The sequence below is a fragment of the Saccopteryx leptura genome, chromosome 3 (genome assembly GCF_036850995.1).
Source record: "Saccopteryx leptura isolate mSacLep1 chromosome 3, mSacLep1_pri_phased_curated, whole genome shotgun sequence".
In the NCBI taxonomy this organism is placed as follows: domain Eukaryota; kingdom Metazoa; phylum Chordata; class Mammalia; order Chiroptera; family Emballonuridae; genus Saccopteryx; species Saccopteryx leptura.
In genome coordinates this window covers 91482469-91501373 of record NC_089505.1, presented here as the reverse complement: position 1 = coordinate 91501373, position 18905 = coordinate 91482469, and the positions used below count along the sequence as shown (strand labels likewise).

At 48.0% G+C, this 18905-nt stretch overlaps 1 protein-coding gene across 2 annotated transcripts in view; it reads right to left on the bottom strand.

Moving 5' to 3' along the window:
* Window positions 1–18905, bottom strand: part of CLCN6 (chloride voltage-gated channel 6) — a 35139-nt gene that overhangs the window by 12181 nt on the left and 4053 nt on the right. For both annotated transcript variants that reach the window (XR_010750180.1, XM_066375078.1), the window contains exons 3-17: window positions 17912–17977; window positions 17524–17589; window positions 14080–14146; window positions 10864–10970; window positions 10191–10317; window positions 9520–9587; window positions 8497–8555; window positions 6500–6632; window positions 5808–5921; window positions 5393–5559; window positions 4710–4833; window positions 1663–1789; window positions 1237–1390; window positions 871–1030; window positions 676–782 (exon numbers count right to left, since the gene is read on the bottom strand). Coding sequence is in view for 1 of the 2 variants with exons in the window: in XM_066375078.1 (XP_066231175.1) it covers window positions 676–782; window positions 871–1030; window positions 1237–1390; window positions 1663–1789; window positions 4710–4833; window positions 5393–5559; window positions 5808–5921; window positions 6500–6632; window positions 8497–8555; window positions 9520–9587; window positions 10191–10317; window positions 10864–10970; window positions 14080–14146; window positions 17524–17589; window positions 17912–17977 (1646 nt within the window). In the remaining variant the exon portion in view is untranslated. The remainder of the gene's footprint in view (window positions 1–675; window positions 783–870; window positions 1031–1236; window positions 1391–1662; window positions 1790–4709; window positions 4834–5392; window positions 5560–5807; window positions 5922–6499; window positions 6633–8496; window positions 8556–9519; window positions 9588–10190; window positions 10318–10863; window positions 10971–14079; window positions 14147–17523; window positions 17590–17911; window positions 17978–18905) is intronic.

Sequence of the window (18905 nt, the reverse complement as noted above, 5' to 3'; positions counted from 1 at the left end):
CTTCAGACTAGGGATGGCACCTGCAGCCCACGGTCCAGTCCAGATCTGTCCTGTTTATGGACTGTGTGGCTGCTTCTGCACTACAGGGACAGAGCTGGGTCACGGTGATGCTGCCCCATGGCACACAGAGCTGACAACGGTTGCTATCCATCCCTTTACAGAAGCTGGCTGACCCTGACGTTAGACTACAAGGGCTCCTGGGACAGATGTCCAGAGACAGGAGGCCCACACTATCTGCGGGCTGACGGAGAACTCGGTGACACGCCCAGCATGATCTCTACAGACAGGACGCGGTTTGGTTAGGCCCACGTGGGACAGGCTAGTTTCCAGACAGGACTGAGCAGACCCTCAGTGTAGACATCCAGTCCTAACACAGACCTTGTGCAGAGCCCTCACATCCTGTGTAACCAGATACCACAGGAACCAAACAAAACCACAACTCGGGCCTGCCCAGCCGGCCCCTTTGTCCCCTGCCCTGCCTCAGCTCCCAGCCACACTGACCCGCTCAACTGTTCCTGATGTGTTTGCTGTTGTAATGACCTCTCGTTATTTACTGTTTCACCTGATTCCATCCAAAGAATCTAAATAACCATTTCCGACCCTAACACCCCCATCCCTTGGGCCCTGGGGTTCCTAATTCTAAAACTGGGACGTCAAGAGACGTCATGGCCTCACTTGTCCATCTCCACCTCTGTCTCCCATTCCAGAAGCGGCACTCCTCGCAGGCCCACGTGGATGTCATAAATGCCCATGTTGAAAAAGTCCCCTGTCCACTTGGCCACCTGAAACACAAAGTGAACACTTCAAAGGAAGCTGCTGGGGGTGAACTTGGCCCTGAACCTGAAAGAAGCCCAGAAGGGGAGCGCTCACCATCAGAGTGACCATAATGGGAAGCCCGTAAGAGATCTCATTGGTAGATTCGATCAGGATGACCGTGAGGCTGATGGTCATGCGGACGACTCCGCCCAAGAAAGCCGCAGCGCCAATCAGGGCAAAGGTCCCTGAGTAGATGTGGCCCAATCCGATGTAGCTGGTGGAGAAAGACAATGAGAAAGGAGCTTAGAATCACACGGGGGTGGAGGGGCAGGGCCCATGGTTCGCACACTTGTGTCCATGTACACGTGAGCAAGCTCAGGCGCGCGCATGCGCGCGTACACACACACACACTGCACACACACACACACTGCACACACACACACACACACACACACACACACACACACACACACACTGTACCTTTTGAGGATGTTGGCGACCAAACGTCCAAAAGCAGCTCCACACAGCAGAGAAGGCACAAAGAGGCCGCTCGGAACAGAAATGCCGTATGTCCAACACGCAAGCAGGAAGTAGAGGCCGAAGAACAAGGCCAAAGTGATGGGGCTAAAGGTACCTGCAGGGCAAGTGCAGGCCTGAGTCCCACCACCCGATGCCCACCACGGCCCTCCAGGCTGCCTTGGCCCCCAATAGGTCCTTCCATACCCCAACCAGTTCCCCTCCAACACAGGAGGCAGAAACGCTAATCTCATCTGGGTCGGTATTGCGAAGGAAAGTCCTGTTCTTGCTCAGAACAAGGGCAAGCCCGGCTGTGTCCAAGGCCCAACGGAGGGGCAGAGGGAGAATTACCTGTTGCACGCAGGGACGGGTCGGCATGCAGGGACTCACCCTCCTGATGGAAGAGCTGGAGGATAGCAGACTCCTGGGGATTGAAGAAGAGCGTGGCCATGTCGTTGTAGGTCTCATTGGGACAGAAAAAGGTTTTGATACTTGAATTCACAGCTTCTGATGCGACCTAAGAAACAGGAATCAAAGTCAGCACAAGGTCAGTATACCTGACCAGGGCACTCGAATCTTCAAGTGGGAGGTCCCCAGTGAGTTCGGGCATCCAAGCTTTTCCCGTAAATTATACAGGGAGCAAAAAACAGATCTATACCCAAAAGCAGCCAACTGATATCATATTCCTTGCATTTTGAGAATGAAGGAATCAGGATATGGGCCCTCATTCATCCATACTCATAAAGAGAATATTACTAGCGTGATTCACCATGGACTTGGCCCTGCCTTTTCTCCCAGTGCTAATTTTCTGTGTGATACCCCTGGAAGCCCGGCCCAAGACCCCAGGGACTGGGGAAGATGAGACAGGTGATAGACAAGTGGCTGGGAGTTGACAGGTTTGTGCAGGAGCGTCCAGGGAACAGCTTGACCTAATACCCCAACTTTGGTTCCAGATGGAAGAAACCTCCGCCCTGAATTTGCTGCAGAAGCGACACTGCTTTTGCATGAGGCCTGATGCAGAGACTGTGCTCCCGGCTGCCTCCTCCCAGGCTCTACCCAACTGCTCCCCCCTGCCCAGGTCTACCAGCTGCCTCCCCACAAACTCTATTTGCCTGAAAAAAACCCCAACTGGAAAAAGAGATTATTTCTCCACATTTCAGACCTCTCATTCTCTCCATCATTGTGTGTAGCAGGACGAAATTCTGGGACTGCCTAACTCATCAGAGGGAAAGGGTGTGTGGATTATGGAAGTTCTTGTTTCCTAGCTGATGGTGTACGACAGTACAGGGGGTGTAGTTCACACCTGTCGCTAGGCACACAAATAGAGTTGTTACAGAGCTCATTAAGCGCATGGGTTTTTCCCGGACTCATTTCTACTGATAACACTGTAGAGATGCCCTCAAGTAACGATGACACTGTAATGATGCTAGGTGATGGGTCTGTACAATTGTACCAAGTGAACCTGGCTGGGCTGTACCGCTGGATAAAGCTGCCACAGGAAGGACAGTGCCCCCCTACTGGCAGGGAAAGAGGAATGTGTGCAGAACAGTGACCTGTGGACAAGCCGAGACAAACTGCAATAATCAACGTGTGGAGTTTCCGAAACTCATCTGGAGGAATACCAGTACTGAAGGCTCCCTGGAGAGAGTCCTGCAGCCAAATGCACCGAGAAGCTCCAGACCACTTGCTGGAAATCAGAGTGAGTGTTCACTAAAGGCAGAGCACAGGCTCCATAATCAGACAGATGTGGCACTCTTTAGTGACCTTAGGAAAGGTATTTCGTTTTGTGATGCTTCCGTTTCCTCATCTATAAAATGGGAATAATCCCTACCTCATGCTATATAATACCAGCTGAGTGATCTTGGTCAAGACCTCACTTTGTCTCCGTTTTCCCCTCTGTGAGACAGGGATAACAAAACTAGCCAACACGGTAGTGGCAAAGATGGTATGCAAAGTGTCTGTGGACTATCCGGTACAATAAGCATTCTAAACCTTCATAACTCTTAAATCATATAAATCAACGTTTCTTGGAACACATTTTAGCAAATACCAGTCTGGTAATGAGTTGGTGGCCTTGGGAATAACTAGTACCAGGTCAGCAAAATTCTTCTGTAAAGAGGCAGATAGTAAATATTTAGACCTTTTCAGGCCACATATAGTTTCTGTCGCATAGTCTTCTTTGCCTTTTCTAGCTCTTTAAAAATGTAAAAACCATTCTCAGCTTGGGGGCCACACAGAAACAAGCAGGTGCCAAGGGCCCAATTTGGCCCGAGAGCCACAGTCTACCCACCCTGACCCGATACAGTCTAGCTGTTCATGGACTGGTCCTGGGGACACTGAAGAAGCCAACCAAGACAAAGGCCTGAGAGGGGGTCTGAGGGACACCTGGCCACTCAGGGGCTACAAGAAGACAGGTAGGGGACAGCAGTCCCCATGCCCCGCCCCACAGGCCAGAACCATGCAGGTGACCGACCACAGTTCAGCTCTCAGGCCCACCTCGAGGCTGCACCAAAAACACAGGCTCGAGTAAGCTCTGCTTCCTACGTCAGTGACCTCGCCCTTTCAGGGAGAGGGTCTGGAAAGGACCGCACACTCCCCCTGAGAGGGGGAAGGAGAAATGCAAACAGGACGTGTGCCTGTGAGTGACCCACCGCCACACACTCCTGAGAGGGGGAAGGAGAAATGCAAACAGGACATGTGCCTGTGAGTGACCCACCACCACACAGTCCTGAGAGGGGGAAGGAGAAATGCAAACAGGACGTGTGCCTGTGAGTGACCCACCGCCACACACTCCTGAGAGGGGGAAGGAGAAATGCAAACAGGACATGTGCCTGTGAGTGACCCACCACCACACAGTCCTGAGAGGGGGAAGGAGAAATGCAAACAGGACATGTGCCTGTGAGTGACCCACCGCCACACAGTCCTGAGAGGGGGAAGGAGAGATGCAAACTAGACGTGTGTCAGTGAGTGATCCACCGCCAAGGTCGCTGGGTGCCCTGAGGCAGGCACTCCCTTCTCCCCATCTCAAGGTGATGGTCTCAGTCATGGGGGCCGGGGGGCGAGGTTGGTGGCACATTTCAGGCGTGGGGAGCTAGAAGAGTAAACGAGGGACTGGAAAAGAGGCAGACGGTCCACTTCCTGAGCTTCTGTTCCCAGTTCGTTTTGTAAGAGAAAGAGAAAAATAAGAGGGGAGGGGAGAGGGAAAGCAGGAGGGAGGAAGAGGTTCCCCTCTATGATACCCAGGATTATTCACAACATTGGAAAAGCAGGTGCAAATCGCTCCGGTAAAAAGGCGACCACACATTCCTTTCTCAGCAATCTGATCAAGTGTGGAACAATGAACCCGGCACACTCATTAGCTCTAAACGAGGCACATCGCACAGTTCTGAATCCTTCTTGTGGGTGTAGGACAAAGGTAGCAGGTGCACTGGGGTTACCTGGAGCAGGAACGAGTCATTCCCGATTTGACTTGAAGACATCTGTCGGCATTCCCCTAACACCATCGAGGCCATGAACACCACCACGGTGGTTGCCAGAGACACCAGCAGGCTCTCCAAGACTCTAGGAAGCACAGGACAGGTGCTATTAGGCAATAATCAGACACCCTGGTCTTGGGAGCTCAAACATGCAAGCCTGCCAACCCTCACCCCCCTTCCCCCAAAGAGCATGCACAGTCGCCCCCAGTCAGTCAGCACATGTGCAGAATTTGTCAGCGACTTGCTGTGTCCCAGCAGTTCCTTTGTAAAAAGTGGGTGGTCAGGGACATGGCTGCTGTGTCCCCAGCATCTCTCTGAGGAACAAAATGGCCTTTCATTTCAGGTCCCAGGGGTGAGAGTCTCACGGATCCTTCTGACTTTATCATGTGTCCCAATGTTAAATCAGGAGAGGCTGGGAGTCAACCAGCAACTATGAGATAAATTAAGCTCAGCCTTAGCCTTTCGGCCTGTCTGACAAAGACAGTAGATCTGTGACCCCATCTACATTTTCAGTCTCAGATGTGACATCAAGCGGGAGTGGGAAGCAGGGTCTGTTCACGTGATCACCTCCCCCAGGAGAGAGGGCCCGTCCACACAAAGCTCGGGGAGCCCCGGCAGGCTGGGGGAGGCGGTCGCTCAGGTACCTGACAAGCTTAGGTTTTGGGTGCACGTTTCGCATACGGTACTTTGCCAGCCTCTTGTTCAGACAGTTGAATGTGGCTCCCAGGAGGCCCCCAATGACCCCCATCACGATGAAGAAACCCAAATCCACAGCTGTCCAGAGATGACATTGTTTATCAGAATCAGAGCACTGAGAGACAGGGCGAGGGAGGGAAAGAGAAAAACCACAATGCCCATGAGAACAGGAAGGGACGGAAGAGGAGCAAACAGACACAGGGGTGATGCTGCCCCGGGCAGGCGCGTGCACACGAGACCAGAGGCCAGGGATGCCCCACGCGACGCCACACCTTCCCTTCTGATCACTCCTCTCTGGTACTGTACTCGGAGCAATCGTCGTGGGTCAAGCAAGAGATTCTGAGGGAAGAGGACCAAACATACCTTAAACTCGCCGAAGTTCAGCAGGCCAGGGAGCTGGAAGGAGCCCCAGCTTCCAAACTGAATCCCCGAACGGAAAAAGTTGAGGGTGAAGGTGGCAGACATGGAGCAAAAGAGCTAGGGACAGGAGACAAAACAAGAACATTCAATAGTGACAAGTCCTCCTCTCTCCCTGACCCTCCTCATGATACCTGCTGCTCCACACAGGACCCTGCGAATGCCAGGTCAGACACGGGGATGTCGTGGGCCCCACAGGAAGAGCCCCCAGTGTGGGCAATGGCGCAGCTGGCTGCAGGAAGCTTTCACCTCAACAGCCCGGGGTCAGAACCCACTTATGAAGAGCCAGTCACACTCCAGATCCTGTGCCAAAAGGAACGGAAATTCTAAGAGCAAGAACATGCCACTCCAAGGTAGGAGACGGGGCTTCAAGTCGGGCTTTGCTGTGGCCACCTGATGGCCATGGCCAGTTCCACGTGTCCACGATGGGTGGCTCATCGAGACAGGGTAATGGCAGATGGGTGTGGGGAATGTGAGGGCACGCCCAAGAAAAGTATAGAAAAGTCTACAGTTTGGCAGTTATGGCGTCAGAAGCGAAGGAATTTCTAATAGAGTCAAACCATGCTGGTCCAATCAGAACTATACTTTAAATCTGGGAGCGTGGTTACGTGTAGGTTTTCACAGAGGGTCTTCCTCACCACTTTCCACGTGAGCCCCTGGTTCCAGAAGGACGAGCCCTCCTCCAGGCTGAACAAGGTCCCCCCGATGGGAGCCCCAAAAGCCGCAGCCACGCCGGCAGCAGCACCTGCTGATACGAAGTCCCGCTTGTCTCTGAGGAGAGAAGAGCCGAGCAGTTTACTGGAGAAAGAGCCCTCAGACCGCAAAAGGCACTTTTTCCTTCCTTATCTGCCAACTCTTTCTCACGGGACCCCTGAACTCAGGGCTGCGGGCAGGTCTCTGGTGAGGCTGACTGGGCAGCAAATATGTCTATCTGAGAGCTCTCCCAAGCCCGAGTTCCCCCAGGAGCAGGGATCTCCTGACGTCAGTGTCCCTGAACATGGAATTGCAGCACCAGCTCAGTCCCTGCTGAGCCACAGTCTCCCCAGAGCACGCTGGACGTGCCAATGCGCTGGCTACACACAGAGGAGCAGGTAACAAGGACCTGCAGGAATACCAAGATGGGAAGGTGGCCCACAACTTGGACCCACGGCCTGATTCCCAGGCCCTTCTGTGCTGGACAGTCTAACACAAACAAGTCCCACAGGTCAAAAAAGTACCAAGAAAGGCACCTTCCAACGGAGAGAGGGGCGCACCACGCTGCTTTGGAATGTGAAACACACTCTCCACAGCATGCTTGTGGACTGACCTGGCCATACTGTCCATCCCCACTGCCCGAGGTGCGGGGCTTCCAGGCCTTAGGTCATGACAGAACTGAAGCCATGACACCAGCCAGGCCCTTGTTACTTATTTCGGGACAGCAGCTCAAAGCCCATCTCCTCTCTGACACCAGGCTTCGCACGCGGCCCGGCCAGCAGAGGAGATGGTGAACTGGCTAGTGCGAGTATCGGGTCTGAGGGGCAGTAAATGAACAGTTTATTTTTTCAAGAATATCTAATTCCTATTACCAACAAGTAATAACAAGTGTTGGAGAGGGTGTGGAGGCAAAGGAACCCTTGTTCACTGCTGGTGGGAATGTAAACCAGTACAACCACTATGGAAGACCATCTGTTGTTTCCTCAAAAAATTAAGGACAGCCTGACAAGGTGGTGGCGCAGTGGATAGAGCATTGGACTGGGATGCAGAGTACCCAGGTTCAAGACCCCGAGGTCACCAGCTTGAGCGCAGGCTCATCTGGTTTGAGCAAAAAAGCTCACCAGCTTGGACCCAAGGTCGCTGGCTCGAGCAAGGGGTTACTCAGTCTGCCAAAGGCCCATGGTCAAGGCACATATGAGAAAGCAATCAATGAACAACTAAGGTCTTGCAACGAAAAACTGATGATTGATGTTTCTCATCTCTCTCCGTTCCTGTCTGTCTGCCCCTGTCTATCCCTCTCTCTGACTCTCTCTCTCTCTGTCCCTGTAAAAAAATAAAATAAAATAAAATAAGGACAGAACTATCACATGACCAAGCAATCCCTCTTCTGGGAATATACCCAAAAAACCTGAAAATACTTATTCGCAAAGACATATGCACCCCTCTGTTCATCACAGCATTTACGGTAGCCAAGACATGGAAACAGCCAAAGGGTCCCTCAATAGAGGATTGGATAAAGAAGATGTGGTATATATACCCAATGGACTACTACTCAGCCATAAGAAAAGATGAAATACTGCCCTTTGTGACAACATGGATGGACCTAGAGAATATTATGCTAAGCGAAATGAGTCAGAAAAGCTAAGAACCACATTTCATTCATTCATATACGGGATATAAAACTGAAACTCATAGACACAGACAACAGGATTGTGGTTACCAGAGGGAAGGGGTTGGGGGAGGTCGTAAGGAGTAAAGGGGGCCAAGTATATGGTGACAATGACTTGACTTTGGATGATGGGCACACAATTCAATATACAGATCACATATCATAGACATGTACTCTTGAAACCTGCATAGTCTTATTAGCCGGTGTCACCCAAATAAATAAAAAAATAAAGAAAAGCGGAAAAAGAAAATCCAATTCCTAACCTTTCCATACCTGTCACTTCGGAAATAGGGGAAGTTAATCTGGATCTTCCGGAAGGAGATACTCTGAAACTAAAACAAGAGAAAACGCAGTCGGAGGGGGGCCCCCAGGGCCCGCCCTGTAGGAACCCCGGGCGAAGGACCCCTAAGCACCCCTGGGCAAAGGTGCTGCAAGGGGAGCCCAGAGCAGCAGCCGGGAAACAAGTTCTCTTTGGGAGGAACTTCCTTTCCTGCACTTAAATTTTGACAATCTTCAAAAAGTGTATGTTGTACACAGTCAATAGTCGAAGAGAAAACGAGAAAGGAAAGAGCCCAGCGAAGGGCTGGGAGGAAATGGAAGCTGCCGCAGCAGAAAGAGTCCGCCCTGCTCGGGACGGCGGCAGGAAGGGCTGAGCGCCCCCTTCCGACCTGTCCACCAAAGACTCGTGGCCACCCCGTCCCCGCTCACTTCTGGGAGGCCGTAGGCTGAATGTGAGGATGAGAGGTCAGAAGACAGGCTCTGGACAAGACAGCCTTCCCTCCTGTGCTTCGACCACTCACTGCCAGTCTCTCCTGCCCCTCAGAACGTGAGGAACACGTCTGTCCACAAGTGGCAGACCACAAGGAACAGAGCCGTCTCCAGCGTGCCACTGGAATCTGGAACAGCCTGTAAGGATGGGGGCTTCGGAGTCTTGAGCCAGCTCCGCACCCCTGGCCGACACTAGTCCTGTGCTACATTGGGGCCATAGCACAGCCCTGTGCCCGGAGCCACCTCTGACGTGGCTGCGGGCCCCAGGTGACTTCCACTAGAACGGGCTTTCTCTCTGTCCCATTTCTGCTCCTAGGACTCAGCAGAGCCTCATTGGAACTCTGAGGTGCCCGTTACCCGCTCTCTCGGAGGACAGGTCACATAGTTTTCTCATCAACCACACTGACATCAGATTCCAAAGCCATGTGAGGGTGTTCCTAGTGGATTTTTACTCCAAACTGAACCAGAGAATGCCCCTGCCTGGGGGACCACTGTGAGGGACTCACCCTTCCAACCCATTGACCGTACCTGAGGGAGGCCAGCTCCCACCACCGCTCCACTGTGGATCATGGGGCCTTCCTTCCCCACAAAGAGCCCTGGGGACAGGGGAAGAAGGGGAGACCGTGAGTCAGGGAGCCCTCTGCTGTGTAAGCCCTCCTCCTGATAACTACAGAACAGAGAGGATCGAATGACTAACAGAAAGCGTGAGTCAAATTCCCATCAAGTAAGAGAAAACATTCTTTAAACTCTACACTAGGTGCCAGCAAACCACAGCCTGTGGGCCAAGCAAGCTCGCTGACTGTTCTTGGACAGCTGGAGAGCTAAGAATAACTTTTACAATCTTACCTGGATATGTTTTAAATGGTTATGTAAGGTTAAGTACCTAAATAATATTTTCTATTTTGCCTCCTGGCCCACAAAACCTAAAATATTGAGTGTCCAGCTGTTTACACAAAAAAACTCGCTGACTTTGCTAAAAGCCAACTCCATAAACCAATTGGGTGGTTGGTCTACTTGAAAACTGAACAGTGACTTTGTCAGAGCCTCTGAGAAGTAACTTACTAAGACTGTCTGCATTTAAAGAAATAAGCCATCAACACAAAGTGCAGAGCTGTTTGAGGAAGGGCCCTCCCATCCAGATTAGCTTCATTTACACCCCTTGAAGACCTGACGGTAAAAGCCAGAAAGACCCTCCTTACCTCCAGCCACACTGAACAGCACTCCGAAGGCTTTGCAGAGCAGGGTCCGGAGCCGGACGATTCCGGGCACCTTCACGCCATTCAGATAGCATTTGATCTCGGGTATCCCAGAACCTGCTGCCACTGGCTGGTGGAAGAGTAGGCACACCTATACACTCAAATCCATCGGTCCTGGCCTTCCCTCATCACCCTCACAACAGAGGGATGACCGATTACATCAGCCTCAGCCTCAGCTGGTGGGCCTGGGTTTCTGACTCAACAGGCGTGGGAGTGGATAGGAGGACATGCATTTCTACCAAGTTCCTGGGACTTCAGCATCACCTGGGGAGCCATTCAACAATCCATGTAGGCACCTCACTTTGGGAGATTCTGATCTCATTCATTTGAGCTGGGACTCAAGTAAAAGTCATTTTTAAAGTTCCCTAGGGGATCCTAATGTGCTCCGTAAGGGGGAAAACCACCTTCCTAACCTAGGTGTTTGCACTTTAAGCTCAGCAGAGGCTAAAACCTTTACTTTCAGAAACATGTCTAAGTGAACGAGAGGCCACTTTCTGTAGGCATCGATATTCCAAGTCTAACTCGGTGTTCTGAGCTTCCAGTAATGGCGATGGGAGATAAGGAACGCAGGACCCAAAACCTCAAAAGCAAAACAGCAGCATGCACATGCCCTTACCTCAATTAGGACGAGAAGGCTCCCCAAGAAGACAAAGATCAAGTTGAAACCCAAGAGTTCAAGGAGGGACAGGGCGAGGCACCCTTTCTGGCTGCATTCCTCCACCGCTATGGAAAGTGGGTTAAGGGAAATGTGCTCGCTCTGACCCGTTGACTCAGCAGTAAAGTGTTGGCCCAGAGTGTGGAAGTTCTGGGTTGGATTCCCAGTCAGGGCACAAAGAAGAAGTGACCATCTGCTTCTTTACCCTTCCCCCTTCTTTCTCTCACTTCCCCTCCTGCAGCCATGGTTTGAATGGTTTGAGCAAGTTGGCCCTGGGCACTGAGGATGGCTCTATGGGCTCACCTCAGATGCTAAAATAGCTTGGTTGCCCAGCAACAGAGCAGCAGCCCCAGATGGGCAAAGCATTACCCTGCATGAGGCTTGCCTGGTGGATCCTGGTAGGGGTGCATGTGGGAGTCTGCCTCTACCTCCCACCACTCAATAAAAAAAAAATAAAAAAAAGGAAAATGTGCTCACCAAACAGGGCTTTCCTGTAACCCCCTGAAACAGTGTGGCTTCTCCTCTTCTAAAACATGTCTCCATATTATGAACAATAAAAACTGCCTGAACTGTCGTCTACGCTGGAAACCACTTTTAACTACGGAATGGTTATAAATGACCATCATCCGTACCCTCCCAGCCCTAGCTTTAGTAAATGCAACGTGATGCCATTATTTGCTCCGGATATTTTTTATTGTGCATCCTTCTCTGTGAAAATATAAATGGAGCCACTTTAAGGTGGAGTCAGAGCTGCCATCCCAGAGGATCTCACGTATTACTGCTCAACCCTTTGTAATGTCAGAACTGGGCAAATTAACCTTTGGACTGGGCCTAAAGCAGTTTTTCAACAACAGTTTGCAGAGAACAAAAAAGCAGACATTGTGACTAAGGCTGGCATCACTTGTTAGCTTACCTGCACCTATAGAAATTACTTCCTTAGCTTACTAACACCCAAAGGCATTTCTTCCCCTCGTGTAATTTTTCCCCTTCCCCTTCTTATAAACACCCTTTGCCTTCACCTCCTGATTGCAACACTATCTGGGCTTCTGCCTGAATCTACCCTTCCCAACAGCTATTCTTTGAATTTAGAGTAAATGCTGGTTGCCTCTCACTTCGGCCTTTCAATTTTAGGTTGGCACTTGTATATTTTCAAATGTATCTGGGTTGCTCTCTCTACATGTTTCTAAAATTAATATAATAATATAGTATTTTAAATACATCCTCCAACTTCCTTTTCCCTCAGTTGATACTATGTTTCTGAGAATTAGCCATGTTGACACACACAGTTCTGGTTCGTTCATTTTAACTTCTGTTCAAAATTGTATCAAATGAACATACCATGATTTTTCCATTTCCCCATTTGGTTTGTCTAGGGAAGCTTACTATAGAGCTGCCATATGGCTCCAGCCACAAAGGCTTCTGGGAAGGTCTGCGCTCTCTGTGGCTCTGCAACCTCATGCTGGGCCAACTGCCCCAAAGCCAGAATGCCGCCACCCAGTCACAAACGTCATGTCCAGGAGGGAGGTGAATGAGTGCACAGAGTGTAACAACTGCCTGATGTTATCTTTTAACTAAGAAGCACACTGTCCTTTCTGGTGGTCTACGAGACTACCCACCCTATGGTTTTGCTGTTAACTTCCTATAAAAAAGGGACCCCCATTTTGGGACGGGTGTGGATTTTGCTCTGCCTGCTGCCACCGGGAGGAAGCAGCTGCTGTGCCCATGTATGTAAGTTCTCCTATTAAAGCTCTTATGAATCTGGATAAGGCTGTGTGTCAGTTATTTGGACTCCATCCCAAATTTAGACTTTTGGGGTTTCCCCCAACAGTGTGATTCCAACATTTTGCAGTCACAAAGCTGCAATGAACATGTCTGTACCTGTCGAAGGTCCGCAGCTGGGAAAGGAGTTCCTGAGTCACGGCAAAGTGCCGTTTCCTATTTACGACATTTCCGTTTTCCTGATCAGTGCCGAGTGAGCCCTTTTCCACAGGTTTATCTACTGGCGGGTCCGTTTTCCTCTACTGGGAACTGCCTGTTTGAATCCTTTGCTAGTTTTTCTATTGGGCTGTTTGGGCTTTTTTTTTTTTTTTAAGAGTTTAGTTCTTTCTATAGTCTGAATACAAATTATCTGTCTCTTAAACGCAGTGAAGAACCTCGCTGAGGCTGTGAACTTGTTTTTCACTTGTTTATATTGTTGTTTTGGGACCTTTTTTTGTTTGTATAAATAGAATATTTACTATAAGGTAATCATTTCTTTGTTTATTTTATTGCTTTTAGAGAGAAAAGGAGTCAGACAGAGACAGGAACATCTATCTGCTCCTGTATGTGCCCTGACCAGGGATCGAACCCGGCAACCCCTGCGCTTTGGGACGACACTCTGACCAACTGAGCCATCTGGCCAGGGCAGAATACTTACTTTTATGTGGTTGAGTTTTCTAATCTTTCCCCTTTCACTGTGTGCCTTCTGGTGTTTTAAGAAATGATCCCCTACTCTCAACATCGTGCAATCCCTTAAAGGTCTGTTATGTCTGTTTATCTCTTTAGTCTGTCTGCAATTCATTTCTAGTACAAAGCAGAAATCTAATTTTATATTTCTCCAGATGGATAACCAACATGCCAGCATCCTTTATTAAATCATCCGTTTTCTCCTCGCTGGTTTATTGCACTAACTGTCACTCACTGCCCTCCTATACCCACACAGGCCAGTTTCCGCTTCTCTGTATTTCTTGGTGGCTAACTGGGTGTTCCTGCACCATGTGAAATGTTCAATTACTCTGTCTTCAGTTATAGAAGTCTTGACATCTAGTAGGCAATGCCCCTGCTTCTTGTTCAAAACTGTGTCAACTACTTTACTCTTCCAAACAAATTCAGGAAGAGAATTTTCAAGTTCCGTGAAAACTTCTATTAGTGTTTTCACTGGAACTACATGGAATTGATAGATTGGGAAAAGCAGGCATCTTGGTGGTCTGTGTCTTACCAACCATGACCATGAGTATCTCTTTCTTTATTAAAGTGTTCCCTTTGTGTCCTTCAATGATAATTAAAAACCTTCAAGCTGAACGGCCAATAAATAGCTCTTCACGGATCATTCTACTGTTAAACTCATTTCTAGACAAGAAAGCAAAATCAGAAACGGCTGACATCCTCCGGGAACACCAAGAACCGTGGAAAGGATACAGGTCTGTACCACTCCAAACTTGAGCTGGGTGAAGAGGCGCACAAAGAAGTCCACAAAAAGACCCACCTGTGGAGAGCAAGGGGGCCCTCAGCCACACAGCGTTTCCCAGTGGTGTTCCAGGCACCGCCCTCAAAAGCACAGACACCCCCGCTGCATTTACGGCACTGGGCGCGTACACCGGCTGGGCATGCACACTGTGGTACTGACCAGCCCCGGGTGAATGGGCTTTCACTAGTCACTCTGGCTCTCCAGAAGGGCTTGCTCCAGCCTGGCCCGACTGCCCACCAAAGGACAAAAGAATGAGGTATAGCTAGATAGAGAAGAGAGTAAAATGAAGAGAAAAAAGGGTGCAGGAAAAGATGTGAGACCCAGGAAGACCATGTGTCTTCAGTGATGTCCAGTTGGAAGAGCGCCTAGCTTAGATTACTGACGGTGACAACATCCACTCAGATCAGCGATTTGAACTGGTGTGCCGCAAGAACTTTGAAAACATAGATACCTGACTATTTAGTTAGGGGTACTGACTTCTGTTCCCTTAGGTTGTTAAATAAAAACATGACAATAGCCAACACAACAATAGCCATCTGGTGTGAATGCCCTGTCTTGAATCATAAATATACAGCTCACATGATAGAGTTGCATCTTATTGTTCACGTCCCATAAGAAGGTTGTGTTTGATTGGTTAATTCTTGGTACTAGAACTCCCTTATTTTTTGCAACTGGCACACCTGATTTATTTTAAGTCACTTTGGCGCAAAAAAGGGTAGGTGATTACTATTATTTTTAGTTGATTGATTTTAGAGAGAGAGAAGAGAAGCATTCATTTATTGTTCAACTTAGTTTTGTGCTCACTGGTGACTTCCCATATGTGCCCTGACCGGGGATCAAACCTGCAACCTTGGTGTTTCGGGATGATGCTTTAACCTACTGAGCTAACTGGGCAGGGCCTACTAGTATTTTATTTTTTGGTAAATCAATCAAAATTATACCTATTTTCTTTTGTCAGATTGGCCAAAAATATATATTTTGGTGTGCTGCAGAATTTTAGTAATTAGTTTATATGTGCCATTAGATGAAAAAGGTTGAAAATCGCTGATTTGGATATACATGGTTTTGCATATTTGTTCTTACTATTTTATGTAAGTCATTATTTTGACTTATAACTGTCCTATATAGTCGACGATCACCCTGGCAACAAGAGAAAACCCCTGATACTCCACCATCCCACTCTCCTAATTCCCTGCTCTAGGCTTACAGGAGAACTGGAAGGACTTCTGGGTTTGTAGGTTCCGGATCAAAGACTTTTTGCTTTGAATTCCAGACTTCCCTCAGGCCAATGCCAGAGGCTTTTAAATATTAAAGCAATAACTGGTGACAGATCAAAGGAAAAGAGCCAGTAGCAAGAGGAACAAATAGCTATATTAGCAAGGCACGTCTGCCTTTCTATAACATGAGGGCGCAAGATAAAGTTGCTAGTGTTGATAAATGGTGTTTCAAGGAGTTTGGTATGAAAGTGGCAGGGAGACTAACAATTAGGGGCTAATGATTACACCTATTACAGGGTGCAATCAGAATCATATACAGCAACCTTGGTACTCTGAAATTTCAATAAAACAATTAAACAAACCCAAGTTACCCCACACGGGTATCCATCAGACTGTTACCAAAGTGACCTCTGAATGCCATTAGTTGTAACTAGTAAAATGTTACTTGACCTCTGAATTTACCACAGTAAAAATCTGCCAAGTACCATGAAAACAAACAAAAACTGTGGTCAGCCCTTGTGGCTATATTATACTAAGTGTGTGTTTCCATTTTATGGGTATATCGTGTAGACTTAAGTATGAGACTTATGGTCAATTCTAGAGAAAAGTGACAAACAGACTGATGCTTAGGAATATATATAACCTCTATTATGGACTGAATGCTTGTGTTTGTCCCCTACCCCAGATTCATGGTGAAATTCTAACCCCCAGTATGTTGGTATTTGGAGGTGAAGCCTTCGGGTGGTGATAAGGTCATACGGGTGGAGCCCTCGTGAATAGGATTAGTGCCCTTATAAAGAGACCCCAAGAGGGAAAGGGGACTGGGGGAGGGCAAAATAGGTGAAGGGGATCAACTATATGGTGATAGAGGTAACTATAATAGATTTATAGTAATGAACACTATGTAGTGTATACAAATACAGAATTATAGCATAGTATCGTGATTAAAAAGAGGGAGACCTCAGAGAGCTCTCCTGCTCCGTTCTGCTCCGTGAAGACAGAACACAAAGAGGGTCATCTATGAACCAGGAAGCAGGCCCTCACCAGACACTAATCTGTTGGAACTTGTCTTGACTTTCCAGCCTCCAAAACTGTGAAAAATAAGTCTGTTATTTAAGCCACCCAGTCTACGGAATTTTGTTATAGCAGCCAAAATGGACAGAAACACCCCCTTATTCTACCACCGTATTGAGCGAGAATCAGATTTGACAGCTATCATTTTGATTGACTGCTAACTTTTCCAGTTTTTCCTCTCCAGGTTTAGCCAGGGTAAGCTGGCAGTTATGGTTCCAGACCTTGCGCTACTATACTCTTTGGTAATGCTTCATAATCTTTTCTTGTTGGTGATTCATCTGTGAATGTGCTGACCCCAGAACCGTGTGCATTCAGGGATATTCCTCTGTCCATAACTGCCAGCTCCACTTTCTAGAAAAAATGAGCAATGTGCAGAGAAGCAGCCCAGGACAGCACAAAAAGCGCACTGAAGTCTACGGTGTCCTGTTTACTGGCACATTATGTTAAAGGCATAATGTTTACGGTTTTGTTCTCACTACTTTGCTTTTCCCCTACAGAGTGACCTCAACATCCACGGAGTGCTCTCCCTTCCATGTTCTCGACCTGACTGGCCCATACCTTATCACAAGAGACAGGGCTTGACCAAACCTTTCAGTGCTTTAAAGCAGTGGTCCCCAACAGTTTTTGGGCCATGGACCGGTTTAATGTCAGGAAATATTTTCACGGACCGGCCTTTAGGGTGGGACGGATAAATGTATCATGTGACTGAGACAAGCATCAGGAGTGAGTCTTAGACGGATGTAACAGAGGGAATCTATCTGGTCATTTTTTAAAAATAAAACATCGTTCAGACTTAAATATAAATAAAACAGAAATAATGTAAGTTATTTATTCTTTCTCTGCGGACCGGTACCGAATGGCCCATGGACCGGTACCGGTCCGCGGTCCGGGGGTTGGGGACCATTGCTTTAAAGAACACCACAGTTGTGTGGCTTACTTTCATAAAGTGCAAGCAAAAGAGAAGTATAAAAAAAAAACAGTGGCAGGTTATCAATTAAAAAAAAAAAAGGAAAGGAAAAAAGACAAGGTAGTCCCTGTTATGACCAGCCCCCTCCAGCCCTCTGGCCTGCCGCCCCCCCACCCCCTCATGCCCCGCCTGCTCACCAGACCCGTGCAGACTCCAATGGCGAACACCACCATCCACTTCACCGCTTCATACCTGCGACCTTTCTGTGCACGCAGGAAAAGAATGACTCAGTTTGTTACAGGGTTATGTTGGTGTCAGGGAAGGAACACATCCTGGCCAACCAGTTTTAGAGTAAGTTTCACAAGGACAACAAGTGTGGTAAAGATGATGTGTAATACAGAGGGTGCTTCACAATGCAGGAAAGATGAACTCTAAGAGGCTGGGTCAGTGGGTACTCTGGTCGGCAGGATGAAGGTCGAGGAATAAATGCCAGTATCTCATGAAAGGGGTTAAAAGCGCAAGGGGTATAGGTAAAGGAGCTATCATCAGACCTACTCAGTCCTAAGAGATTAATAAGGGACTCACCTTATTGTCCATGGTCTCCAAAACTTCCAGGTAAGGGTCATTGACACAACGATCATAATCCAAACTCTGAAAAAGGGATGTGTGAGTAAAGAAGTCATAACATAGTATAATGTGATCCCACGTTGAGTAAACATAATTAAGATTATTTGTGCATGACCTGTGGTGGCACAGTGGATAAAGCGTCGACCTGGAAATTGCTGAGGTCGCCGGTTTGAAACCCTGGGCTTGCCTGGTCAAGGCACATATGGGAGTTGATGCTTCCAGCTCCTCCCCCCTTCTCTCTGTCTCTCCCTCCTCTCGCTATCTCTCTGTCTCTCTCTCTCCCCCTCTGCCTCTCCTCTCTAAAAATGAATAAATAAATAAATAAAATTTAAAAAAAAAAAGATTATTTGTATGTCAGCATATATAACGCAAAAACATCTGGGAAATCTGTTAACAGTGTTTATCTCTGAGGTGGTGTTTTAGGAGGTGTTCACATCTGGGTATCCTTTGAAATTTTCACAACAAACAGGGTGTACTTTCTGTATCTGAAAAACATTATATTTTGACAAAACTAAAAAACCACAGTAAAAATATTCTGGGAAATTGAACTCATGCATGAGTAATTATGTATAACAAATATTTTAATCATGTGAATAACATTACATTCTAAAATCAAACAGGGAAAATAATTAAAATGTTGAAAAATGAGGATACCTTTCATACCAAATACAGTACTTATTAGAAATGATTGGCCAATTAATTATTTGCTTGATTGTTTTGTCTAATAATGCCATGACTCCACAAATATTTAAAAGGTTTTCAGATGTCCACAATAGGCAAATCTACAGAGGCAGAAAGTAGATTAATGATTGCCTAGGGTCAGGGACAAGGGGAATGGGCAGTGACTTTGCTAATGGTACTGGGTTTCTTTCTGAGGTGATGAAAATGTTCTAAAATTGACTTAGTGATGGTTGCACAGCTGTGAATATACTAAGCCAGGGGTCGGGAACCT